Below are 13,860 nucleotides of genomic sequence, written 5' to 3'. Positions count from 1 at the left end.
TTCTGTCCCCCTTTGTAATGTACAGCGCTGAGCGAACTATTGGCGCTTTATAAATACTGTATAATAATAATAATATTATTAGTTCATGGGTAAATTTCCCCTATCAGTATTATATTGCGGTCCTTGTCCTTGTTTCAGATTTTCTCAGCAACTGATGGGAAATCTCTCTTAACGGAGCCCCGGATAAATTAAAAACATAAGAGGGGTACTAATCCTTTCCTAATCTATCTAAAAAAAAAATGTTGGCTCAACCTATACTTTAAGTATCACCTGACCTAACAGCAACCACCCACCTTACCCCAAGCCCATCCCTATCCCAAGGTCATTTGGGCACCACTATTTGATAACTGTGAATTGCATAAAACAAAATAAACTTTTTGGAAAATTGAGTGTCTGACTGGATCCGAGCCTCTCCTGTTTACATAAAACTATTGATTCAAGTCAAGAATTTAAAATAAGTGGTTCTCAGTTTAAAAATATCTGGAGTGAAACACTCTTGTGAACTTCCCCTTGTTCTTTCACCACTAATTAAGGCTCTGAGATCAACAGCAATTAAAATTAAAGGTTTGCCAAGACATGTTATTTAGGCATCGACCGAGGTTTCTTCTGTATTTTTTTGTGGTCTTTTCACCCTTTCATTATGTTGCTTAGACTGTTCTTGACAAATCACGATGAATATTTATTTTTTGCGGGGGGGTATACTGCTTCTTACCTTCACCTTGATCTCTTTATCGTCATAGAAAATTGAGATCAGAAAAGAGCAGCATGCCTAGTAGGGGTGCGAGTGGAGACAGAGCAATAGAGATGGCACCTGGAAAAAGAAATAGGGACATTCTAAGGGATGCGTATTACAGAAAATTTCCAATTTTAGCACAGATAGTCTCATCCAATAAAGAGTATTAAAAAAACAGCCTGGCATTGAAAACACACATTTCGGTGACAATGAAACCCAAGAAAGGACGAGATGGACCCCAGTGGTTACCATCCTATCTCACTACTACAGTTGTGTTCAAAATAATAGCAGTGTGTTGAAAAAAGTGAATAAAGCTCAGAATCCTTCTAATAGCTTTTATTTCCATCCACACAAATGCATTGGGAACACATTCTATTCCAAATCAAAACATGAAGAAAAATATATCAAATTTGTGTTGTTCCTCTAAAAAAATTGAAGAAAAGTGAACATTAGACTGTTCAAAAAAATAGCAGTGTTTGAATTCTTCTTTACAAACTCAAACATTCACTATATAAACTGAAAAATGTTTGAAGATTTTGCTTTCCTTTGAATCACTTAATGAATATTTGGTTGTAGTCACACTGTTTCTGAGAACTGCTGTACATCTGTGTTGCATGGAGTCAACCAACTTCTGGCCCCTGTGATCAGGTATTCCAGCCCAGGATGATTGGACGACATTCCACAGTTCTTCTCTATTTCTTGGTTTTGCCTCAGAAACTGCATTTTTGATGTCACCCCACAAGTTTTCTATTGGATTAAGATCCGGGGATTGGGTTGGCCACTCCATAACGTCAATCTTGTTGGTCTGGAACCAAGATGTTGCACGTTTACTGGTGTGTTTGGGGTCGTTGTCTTGTTGGAACACCCATTTCAAGGGCATTTCCTCTTCAGCATAAGGCAGCATGACCTGTTCAAGTATTCTGATGTATTCAAACTGATCCATGATCCCTGGTATGCGATAAATAGGCCCAACACCGTAGTATGAGAAACATCCCCATATCATGATGCTTGCACCACCATGCTTCACTGTCTTCACAGTGTACTGTGGCTTGAATTCAGTGTTTGGGGGTCGTCTGACAAACTGTCTCCGGCCACTAGACCCAAAAAGAACAATCTTACTTTCATCAGTCCACAAAATGTTGCGCCATTTCTCTTTAGGCCAGTCAATGTGCTCTTTGGCAAATTGTAACCTCTTCAGCACGTCTTTTTTTCAACAGTGGGACTTTGCGGGGGCTTCTTGCAGATAGCTTGGCTTCACATAGGCGTCTTCTAATTGTAACAGTCCTCACAGGGAACTTTACACCTTCTTTCATCTTCCTGGAGCTGATTGTTGGCTGAGTCCGCACCATTTTGGCTATTCTTCTATCCATTCGAATGGTAGTTTTTCGCATTCTTCCACATCTTTCAGGTTTTGGTTGTCATTTTAAAGCATTTGCGATCATTTTAGCTGAGCAGCCTATCATTTTCTGCACTTCTTTATATGTTTTCCCCTCTCCAATCAACTTTTTAATCAAGGTACGCTGTTCTTTAGAACAGCGTTTTTCAACCACTGTGCCGCGGCACACTAGTGTGCCGTGAGATATTGTCTGGTGTGCCGTGGGAAAAATTGCAATTTCATCCGTAACATAGACCTTTTAATCCGGCCCGCGGAGCGTGATACTGTCAGGATGATCTGTCCCCCTCGACGTATCTGCGCATGTGCCGGAGATCGCCGATCGGCTGCTAATGCCTGAAACTGGCACATGCGCAGATACGTCGAGGGGGACAGATCCTCATAGGAGACAGATTTTCATGCTACACCGGAATGGCGCGGGAAGACGGCGAGAGGAACGCGCGGAGCAAAGGTAAGTGAATTGACACAGGGGGGGCTTGGGGACTTAATATGGGGGATGAATTAATATGGGGGATGAATTACTATATGGGGGATGAATTACTATGGGGGATGAATTACTATATGGGGGATGAATTACTATATGGGGGATGAATTACTATGGGGGATGAATTACTATGGGGGATGAATTACTATGGGGGATGAATTACTATATGGGGGATGAATTACTATGGGGGATGAATTACTATATGGGGGATTAATTACTATATGGGGGATGAATTACTATATGGGGGATGAATTACTATATGGGGGATGAATTACTATAGAGGGGATGAATTACTATATGGGGGGTGAATTACTATGGGGGATGAATTACTATATGGGGGATGAATTACTATATGGGGGATGAATTACTATGGGGGATTAATTACTATATGGGGGATGAATTACTATGGGGGATGAATTACTATATGGGGGATGAATTACTATGGGGGATGAATTACTATATGGGGGATTAATTACTATGGGGGATGAATTACTATATGGGGGATGAATTACTATGGGGGATGAATTACTATGGGGGGATGAATTACTATATGGGGGATTAATTACTATGGGGGATGAATTACTATGGGGGATGAATTACTATGGGGGATGAATTACTATATGGGGGATGAATTACTATGGGGGATGAATTACTATGGGGGATTAATTACTATATGGGGGATGAATTACTATGGGGGATGAATTACTATATGGGGGATGAATTACTATATGGGGGATGAATTACTATATGGGGGATGAATTACTATAGAGGGGATGAATTACTATATGGGGGGTGAATTACTATGGGGGATGAATTACTATGGGGGATGAATTACTATATGGGGGATGAATTACTATGGGGGATTAATTACTATATGGGGGATGAATTACTATGGGGGATGAATTACTATATGGGGGATGAATTACTATGGGGGATGAATTACTATATGGGGGATGAATTACTATGGGGGATGAATTACTATGGGGGATGAATTACTATATGGGGGATGAATTACTATGGGGGATGAATTACTATGGGGGGATGAATTACTATATGGGGGATTAATTACTATGGGGGATGAATTACTATGGGGGATGAATTACTATGGGGGATGAATTACTATATGGGGGATGAATTACTATGGGGGATTAATTACTATATGGGGGATGAATTACTATGGGGGATGAATTACTATATGGGGGATGAATTACTATGGGGGATGAATTACTATATGGGGGATTAATTACTATGGGGGATGAATTACTATGGGGGATGAATTACTATGGGGGGATGAATTACTATGGGGGGATGAATTACTATATGGGGGATTAATTACTATGGGGGATGAATTACTATGGGGGATGAATTACTATATGGGGGATGAATTACTATGGGGGATGAATTACTATATGGGGGATGAATTACTATGGGGGATGAATTACTATGGGGGATGAATTACTATATGGGGGATGAATTACTATGGGGGATGAATTACTATGGGGGATGAATTACTATATGGGGGATGAATTACTATGGGGGATGAATTACTATATGGGGGATTAATTACTATGCTTACTATGGGGGAATATTACTATACTTACTATGAATGACACATATACATCATTCATCTACTCTTGGTCCGGCCCCCGGGTCCAATTATAAAATATTTTATTATTTCATAATAAAGTAATTATAAAATAATTTCTTTGTGTTTGATTCCTATTCAAGAGAATTACTTTATATATAGTCAATATAGGCACAGAGGTAAATTTTTTTAACATTTTCTAATGGTGGTGTGCCTCGTGATTTTTTTCATGAAAAAAGTGTGCCTTTACAAAAAAGGTTGAAAAACACTGCTTTAGAACAATGTCTGGAACGACCCATTTTCCTCAGAATTTCAGAGAGAAATGCACTGTAACCAGCAAGTACAACATTTGCTGCCTTCCTTCCTTAAATAAGGGCAATAATTGCCACCTGTTTTTCAAAGAATAAATGACCTCACTAATAGAACTCCACACTGCTATTATTTTGAACACGCCCCTTTCAATTAGTGATTCAATGACACAGAATCAGCAGCATGCATGTCATGACTGTTGGGTCTGTTGGATTTCTATTACTCTACTACACCTGCTAGTAAATTATTTGCCATGTAGAAATATTATTTCTACCAAAAACAGTGATTGATCAGGTTAGTGATGTCTGACTGCTATTATTTTGAACACAACTGTATATGGTAACATTAGAATTTACTCCAAAATGATTGATAATAAACTACAGACCATCCTTCCTTCATTTATCCACACAGGTCAAGTGGACTTCTTACTCCATAGAGAAGCCTGCAATAATACCATGAAGACCATCCATCTACTGTCATACAACAAGAAGAAAAAAAAAATCACTCTCTGCTTTTGATCTGTTGACACGGAAAAGGCTTTTGACAGAGCGGATTGGGACTTTCTGAAGATGACCTTGGTAAAATTGACAAGACAGACTCCCCTTTAACCGGGACCACAGTTGGCTGGCTGCAGGCTATCTCCTCTTTTAATCTTTAAATGACCCCTGGTCAGCCTTCTCCTATTATAGACAACCTGCAGTTTCTATCTGGTCTCCATTTGCCAGGTTTGCAAATTAGGAAAAGAATGTTTTGGCCTCAATTACAACACATTCTTCCCCCACAGGTATTTATTTATGGAACTCTCCTCTCGATGTCAAAGTAAAGGTAGCCTATGGTTCCTCCACCTACAACTACATAAGGTTTCTCTTACACCACATCTGAATCTTCACCGTCCTCTGATATCTATGAACAACTATGTACACAGGATACCCCTCCACAACACACAATATCCCTTTTCCATCAACTTGTGCACCATTGTAGGTCTATATCTACACTTTCTTGGCTAGTGTAGAACAGATGTCCCCAATTCTAAGAGCTGGAATACTAGGCCATAGCCTCTTACTTATAAAATGAAGAAGACAACACAACGGCTGGAGTTCAACTTAAATTAACATAAAGAATAAACATTCCTTAAAACAGAAACAGGTTACCTCTAAGCCTGTTGGTCTTTGAAGGCCCAAAAACTAGTTTCCATTATACTCTGTGGAACATTTACTGTAACAGGCCTCCAGCCGCAACACACCAGCTCGGAGACAACCCACTATCCTCAGTGCAACAATCTCCATGTTCCAGTTAAACCATCATTAATCGGAATACACCAGAGGGACACATTCCACTGATGTCTCCCGAACCATTTTCTTAGCCTAAATATTTACCGCTTGCAAAGACCAACAGCCGCCCAGCTGCCCTGACATCCACCAACCCACAAGTCCAAACCATGGAAAACAAAAACAGGGAGGATGTTTACGTCCGTCGAGCTCTAATAGATGCCAGAGTTAGACCACCCCTCCTTAAGCCACCCAAGACCTCACCCAGCCACATGCAGTCCCCCAATCCGGTAAGCTTCCTTCTTAAATAAAACCACCTCCATTAACCCTTAACCGCTTGTCTCCCCTCTTCATCCAGTCATGTCTGCCCTCCACTATTTTTAATTTTTTTTTCTTTGCCTCGAGCCATACTTTCCAAACACAGTGGGAAACAGATTGTAATACCCCCTTTTCATATAAAGATTGGAGTAAAATATTCGCTCTCAATCATTCCATCTCTACTTCCCCCAAAGCACAAATCTCTACCTCCCCCAAAGCATAAGAGAACAACTCTACAGTTGCAAGAAAAAGTATGTGAACCCCTTGGGATTACGTGGAGTTTTGCATGAATTGGGCATAAAATGTGCTCTGAACGTCATCTAAGTCACAACAATAGAAGAACACAGTCTGCTGAACATAATACTACACAAACATTAGATGTTGCCATGGTTTAATTGCACATAACATGTAAACATTCACAGTGCAGGGAGGAAAAGGTATGTGAGGCCCTAGCTTAATGACTTCTCCCAGAGCTAATTGAAGCCAGGAGTGAGCCAACCTTGACTCCAATCAGTGTGATGATATTGGATGTGTTGCTGACAGCTGTCCTGCCCTTACAAAACACACACCTGATTTGGGTTTACTGGTTTCAAGAAGCACTGTCTGATGTGAACCATGCCTCGCAGAAAAGAGCTCTCAGAAGACCTACGATCAAGAATTGTTGACTTGCATGAAGCTGCAAAGGGTTACAAAAGTATCTCCAAAAGCCTTGATGTTCATGTGTCCACGGTAAAACAGACTGTCTACAAATGGAGAAAGTTTAGCACTGTTGCTACTCTCCCTAGGCGTGGTCATCCTGTAAAAATGACTGCACATTGCAGAATGCTGCATGAGGTAAAGAAGAATCCCAGAGTGTCAGCTAAAGACCTACAGAAACCTCTGGCACATGCTAACATTTTTGTTGACACATCTACAATAAGGAAAACATTAAACAAGAATGGAGTACATGGGAGGACACCACGGAGGAAGCCATTGCTGTCCAAAAAGAATATTGCAGCAAGTTTGAAGTTTGCAAAAGAGCACCTGGATGTTCCACAGCACTACTGGCAAAATATTCTGTGGACAGATGAAACCAAGATTGAGTTGTTTGGGAAGAACACACAACACTATGTGTGGAGAAAAAAAGGCACAGCACACCAACATCAAAACCTCATCCCCACTGTAAAACATGGTGGAGAGAGCATCATGGTTTGGGGCTGCTTTGCTGCCTCAGGGCCTGGAGGGATTGTTGTCATTGATGGGAAAATGAATTCCAGAGTTTATCAAGACATTTTGCAGGAAAACGTACGACCATCTGTCCGCCAACTGAAGCTCCGCAGAGGATGGGTGATGCAACAGGACAATGACCCAAAGAATACAAGTAATTCAACAAAACAATGGCTGCAACAGCACAGAATACGCCTTCTGGAGTGGCCCAGTCAGAGTCCTGACCTCAACCCGATTGAAATGCTGTGGCATGACCTTAAGAGAGCGATTCACACCAGACATCCCAAGAATATTGCTACACTGAAACAGTTTTGTGAAGAGGAGTGGTCCAAAATGACTCCAGATCGTTGTGCAGGTCTGATCTGCAACTACAGGAAATGTTTGGTTGAGGTTATTGCTGCCAAAGGAGGGTCAACCAGTTATTAAGTCCAATGGTTCACATACTTTTTCCTCCCTGCACTGTGAATGTTTACATGTTATGTGCAATTAAACCATGGCAACATCTAATGTTGTGTAGTATTATGTTCTTCTATTGTTGTGACTTAGATGACGTTCAGAGCACACTTTATGCCCCATTCATGCAAAACTCCACGTAATCCCAAGGGGTTCACATACTTTTTCTTGCAACTGTAAAATTTTTATATGTTGGCATCACACTCCTTCAAAATTAGATAGAATCTACCCTACCATATTCGACACTTGCTGGAGATGTTCACAACATAGAGGCACAGCTCTTCATATTTGGTGTAATTGCCCTCAAATCATAACCCTCTGGGATACTGTTTTTGACATCCACAATGACTGTTATTCCACGACATATAAGAACACCACCTAAGTAGTACTTACTGTTTGAGGCCCTACAAGACATGGCCCGCATGGAACATATGATAGCTGAAGACATGGATACCACTGAACGGTATTGTTCAATGTGGATGGCCTGGCACTTAAAAGGATAAGTTCACCTTTTGGACAAAATAATAAATGCACTTTTTTTGCAGGTTAAAAAATGTGCTTTTTTTTATTTTCGTCCTAAGGAGGCTGTAAAGCATTGCACAAGCAATCAGTAGATCACAGATGCCATGCAGGTCTCCTGCAGACCTGTCAGAATATCTGCTTGCTGACAGGAAGCTTCAATGAACTACCACGGCGCTCCACAACGCCATGGTAGTTCATTGAAAACTACAAACCCACAGGGGCTAAGGCTGTCGGGATTTGCAGTTCATTTATTCACCATGAAGTCCATGAATGAATGATGCGGAATGAATGATGGGAGGAGCTCCACATGGCCCCACTGTTTTCAAATCTGACAGATAGTACGGGGGAACTGCTCCCTGTACAATCTATCGGGGGAAGGGGGGCGGTTGCAGCTATGGGAACATGTTACATGTTCCACCCTAAAAACAGGTGGAACATGTACCAAAGGTGAACTTATCCTTTATTTCTTTTTTAAAGAATCTGCTAAATTCAAATCCTATTTTTCTAGAAACCCACAGCAGAGGAATACACAGCAGCATGTTTCCCAAGTAAAACACACACAGCACATTATGTTAAACAGCACACAGTTAACCCTTTGATTGCCCCAGATTGTAACCCCTTCCTGAGCAATGTCATTAGTACAGTGTCAGTGCTTTTTATTAGTGTAACTGGGGATGTCAGTGGCAGTTAGTCAGTTCCCACCCAGTGTCAGAATGCCCGCCGCAGTCCCGCTAGAAGTCGCTGATCGCTGCCATTACTAATATAAAAAAAAATTCCAGTATATATACCGCCAATTGTAGATGCTATAACTTTCATGTAAACCAAATAATTTACACGCATTTGGATTTTTTTTAGCAAAGTCGTAGAATACATTTTGGCCTAAATTTATGACGAAATTTGATTTTTAAAATTTTGTTTTATAGCAAAAAGTCAAAAATATTGCGTTGTTTTTTTTTAAATTGTCAGAATTTTTTTGTTCATAGCGCAAAAAAAAATGCAAAGGTGATCAAATACACCAAAAGAAAGCTCTATTTGTGGGAAAAAAAGGACGTAAATTTAATTTGGGTGCAACATTGCATGACCGCGCAACTGTCAGTTAAAGTGACGGAGCGCCGTATCACAAAAAATGGTCTGGTCAGGAGGGGGGGGGGGGGTAAATCCTCTGGAGGGCAAGTGGTTAATGAAAAAACCTCCACTAGCTGAGGAAATAGCCTAATGCATTTTGATTTTTTTGCCCCATTAGCCCGGAATGGTGTAATTTCAACTGGTGAATGCTATTTAATTTTTTTTTTATAAATAGTTCCCTTGGTGAAAGGCTGTGAGGCTGTGAACACATATCGCAGCCTTTCACCAAGGTATCTATTTATAGAAAAAAAAATACATGATAGTTGAAGGGATACTGTATGGGGTGCTTACAATGGTTCTCCAAGGGCCAATGCCCCACGTTCCACTGGTGAGTATTGAATGCCTAAAAGCAATCAAGAAACCATTTAACCCCTTCAAGTCCGGACACTTTCACCCCCTTCCTATCCAGGCCCGTTTTCAGCTTTCAGCGCTGTCACAATTTGAATGACAATTGCGCTGTCAGGCAACACTGTACCCATATGAATTTTTTAGCATTTTTTTGAGACAGATAAAACTTTATTTTGGTGGTATTTATTCACCACTGGGATTTTTATTTTTTTGCTATATAAATGAAAAAGTCCAAAAATTTAGAAAAAAAGTGTTTTTCTTATAAAATTTTGCAAATAAATCTTTCTTCATAAATCTTGGCCAAATTTTATTCAGTTATCTTTTTAGTAAACAAAAACAAAACCCAAATTAGTTTATAACCAAACGTTATAATTTTTCAAAATTATTTTTTACATTTTTATTTTTTTTTATTATTATTTATGTTTTTTTTTAACATACTGTCACCCTAGCAGTACAGTGTCACCATAGTGACACTGTACTACTTGTGGGGGGTGATGAAGATTTTTTTTTAATTTTTTTTACACTGATTGCTTTTACACCCATAAAGGCTGTAAAAGCAATCATTTCTCCTATTCTCTGGCTGCATTCTTGCAGCTATTGAGAAATACTGTGAGAACTGTGATTGGTCATAGCGTGTCACATGGTACAAGGCTGTTGTGAATAGCCTTGCACCATGTGACCTCTGTGATCATTCACAGATTTCACTAGTAGTAAGCAATGATGTCAGCAAGTGACATCTTGTTTACTACTATTCATATGATCACTGATTGGCCAATCAGTGATCACATGATCGGGACCTCACACAAAGGTCCCGTACAGCAATCAGTGCGTACGCTCCGAGAGAGCGTGCACAAGCAGGGAAGGCGGGAGGACATTTATAAACCGCAACCCGCTTCGGCACTGCTCCCTTCCGGCCGTTTATATACATAGGCCGTACGGGAAGTGGTTAAAGAATATGTCAACCCAACATTTCATATTCCTGATCTGTGCCTGCTGTACCATGTACTTGTATTAAAAAGCATCCTGTTCTCTTTGTATTTCTTCCTTTGGGTGAAATCCCTGGTGTTCCTGCCGGTCTTCTGCTTTCCTATTAAAAACTGACCACACTAGGAGGGAGAGCCGTGTGTGGTCAGTTTAGCTGTAGTGGAACTCAGCCTGCTCTCCTCCAATGATCAGACTTGTCCTGACATGCTCCCCTGGCATAGCCATTCACTGGAAAGTTCGATGTGCTGCTGTTTCTCCTCCCCCAGCTCTTATGTAGCTGAGAACAAAGGGAGAAACAGTATTAAAAAACATTTTTTAGATCTATACACAAATGTTTTGCCTTTCATTTCTGTTTTAAACTGAATGGTTTGTTTTACAAGGTGAGGGTTCACATATACTTTACATTAGTCCACAGACCACTGGACTTTGAAAACGACAGCTCTAGGAGGAAATGGAGCCCCGATACTAATTCTGTATCGATGGTTATCCTGACACCGAACGCGTTAGTACATGTGGGACTCACCGTTCACCGCGAGGTATGCAGAGTACTGTTGTAGGGAATCTGTGGTTTGGATCTGTACTGTATAATCACCAGTAAATTCTTTTCTGACATTGACGATCAATAATGAGCCGTCGGGTTGTCCATGAGCGCCATTAATGTACTTTGGCCCCTTAAACTCTTCTTGAGGGAAATAGTTCAGGATTTGGTCGGCAGCATCTGTGCTTTTGCCTCTATACCAAGTAGCAAATCGCATTCTTCCAGAAACGTCAGAGACTTTTAAGGTGACAGGTTGTCCCACCATGGGGTTATTCGGAATCACTTGAACTTTAATTGCGGAGGCCAAACGCATGCAAACCGAAAGGGTCACTGGAATAGACAAAACACTCAGTGAGCTTTCATTAACCCCTTCATGCCTAAGGGTAAAACAAATCTAAATGCCTAAGCACAATTTTGCAACGTTGACCTGTGTTAGTAAAACTGTACATATCATCACAACTACTCTGTACATCCAGGTGGATTATACCGCGTTTTTTTCAGGACAAATTGGGCTTTCATTTGGTGGTAAATGGTAATGGATATCTCCTGATTGTTTTTTATTTTTAAAGGAAAACTGGCCCAAAACAATAAAAAAAAAAAATATTTTTTTTTTTATTTCAAATAGTTTTTATTGAAGAGTTTTAACATACAGAAAAAAAAGGGGAAAAAGGGTATATAGGCATTGATATGAAAAGAAAATTTTGAAGGTTCACATTTGATATACACATTACATAACATAGAGAGAAACGACAATGAAGGATCCCCACCAACTGGCTAGGGAAACTATAGGGTTTGATTGTATTTACATGAGAGGTATACTCGATGTCTTGTGAACTTTAGTGGGAACTGGATATGTGTAATTGGGGAAGGATAAGAGATAGGAGAGAACGGGGGGGGGGGGGTAATGGAAGGAGGGCACCGGTATAGTATGGATTAGAGTATTTTAATTTTGGTATGTATCTGTAATCAATCTATTATGCAATTTGGGTTTTTTAACCATCGGGACCAATGGATCACAAATTTGTGGTAGGAGGAGTTGTGGCTGGCTATTCTTTTTTCCATCTCACATTGGAGATTAAGATCTGATATGAGGCGGGTAAATGAAGGAGTAGTAGTAGAGCGCCATAATCTAGTGATATTGATTTTGGCAGCTGCTAAAATATGTATAATAATGGTACGTGAGTTTGTGGGGAATTTTTCTATGCCAATGTGTAGAAGAGCTAGGGCGGGATTTGGGGTTACAGGCGTTTCCGTAATTGAGGTGAGTATTTGGAAAACTTTGTTCCAATAGGATTTGAGTGATTTACATGCCCAGATTAAGTGGAGAAGTGAGCCTGTGTCTCCACAGAGTCTCCAGCATTCCCGTGATTGTTGCGGGTAGAATCGGGATAATTTAGCAGGGGTTAAATACCCTTGATGGAGGATTTTCAGGTATGTTTCCCAATGGGAAGAGCATTTCGAGGCTTTGAAAGTGATGGTAAAGGTCTTTTCCCATATATGCGGAGCTAGCAGTTGAAGGAGATTAATAATTTTTTTATTTAGCTGTGTGTTTCTTGTTACTACCATAACCTACCACCAAAGAACAACCCAAAATAAATTCTCCAGCTCCTGGCGATCGCAGCGATACCATATATGTGTATGTTATTTGTTGTTTGTACCCGTAGTACAGCCCAGAAACAATAGTGTGCATTTTGTTTTTGTCTTTTTTTTTTTTTTACCTAAAACACACTGACACTGATATTGACACTAACTGACCCTGATACCAATTTTTTTTTAAATCCTGACCTTTTACCCAAACAAAAACCCTGGCAATGAACTAGATCAAAACTTGATATAGGTATTTTTCTTTATTTTATTTATTTATTTATTTCAGGTACTTATATAGCGCCGTCAATTTACGCAGCACTTTACATATATATTATACATTAACATCATTTTTTAATATTTATTTATCTTTTTTTCTTTTTTTTTACAAACATTTTTTTCCCCTCTATGCCAGGAGTTAGAGAGATACAATGTATCCCTCTTCTCCATTCATAGAGAGGAAAAAAAAACAAGGGGGCCGGGCTGTACGGGGACTAATCACTGTGATAGCCAATCAGAGTCTATCACAGCGATCATGTGACCTGGAATCAGGAGTCCCGGGTCCTGATCGTTGGAACAGGACCCGGGCTCTCAGTGACACCGCAGTCTTTGTGCAGGGAGCATGCAGTGCGGCGCACTCCCAGCACAAAGACAGGTACGCAAATATGCGGCCCCACGGAAAAAAGCCCAGTTCCGTGAGGCCTCATATTTGTGCGACGTCGGTATCAAGGGGTTAAGTTTCTGCAGCAAACACATAGGGTCTCAAACATTTGCACAGCCATCATGAATAGTCCACATATTTTGCCTAATCTGATTATTTCCTATGATCATCATCGTCATCTAGTGGTCATAATGTGGTATTTTCCTGATTGAGGTGTTTCAGTAAAATACAGCATTGCGACCACTAGAGGGAGCTGACAATCACAGGAAATAAACATATTATGCAAGCTACAGGGATTATGCATGACTGTTGGGTTTTGTTTTTTTGTTTTTATAAATAGATCCCATAA

General features: G+C 40.2%; 1 protein-coding gene across 2 annotated transcripts in view; it reads right to left on the bottom strand.

The window, feature by feature from the left end:
- Positions 1-13,860, bottom strand: part of LOC149443890 (cell adhesion molecule CEACAM8-like) — a 67,317-nt gene that overhangs the window by 2,918 nt on the left and 50,539 nt on the right. Inside the window, exons 3-4 of one of the 2 annotated variants that reach the window (XM_089655217.1) lie at positions 11,252-11,596; positions 713-811 (exon numbers count right to left, since the gene is read on the bottom strand). In XM_089655217.1, coding sequence (XP_089511343.1) covers positions 735-811; positions 11,252-11,596 — 422 coding nt within the window. In that variant the 3' untranslated portion in view covers positions 713-734. Of the gene's footprint in view, positions 1-712; positions 812-11,251; positions 11,597-13,860 lie in introns of those variants that run through there. The other variant, XM_089655218.1, reaches the window with a different exon arrangement.

The sequence above is a fragment of the Staurois parvus genome, unplaced genomic scaffold (assembly GCF_062004578.1).
Source record: "Staurois parvus isolate SC_StPar_1 unplaced genomic scaffold, SC_StPar_1.0 ptg000827l, whole genome shotgun sequence".
NCBI lineage: Eukaryota > Metazoa > Chordata > Amphibia > Anura > Ranidae > Staurois > Staurois parvus.
Note: the sequence above shows the minus strand (reverse complement) of the source record. Positions and strands in the feature narration are given on the sequence as shown.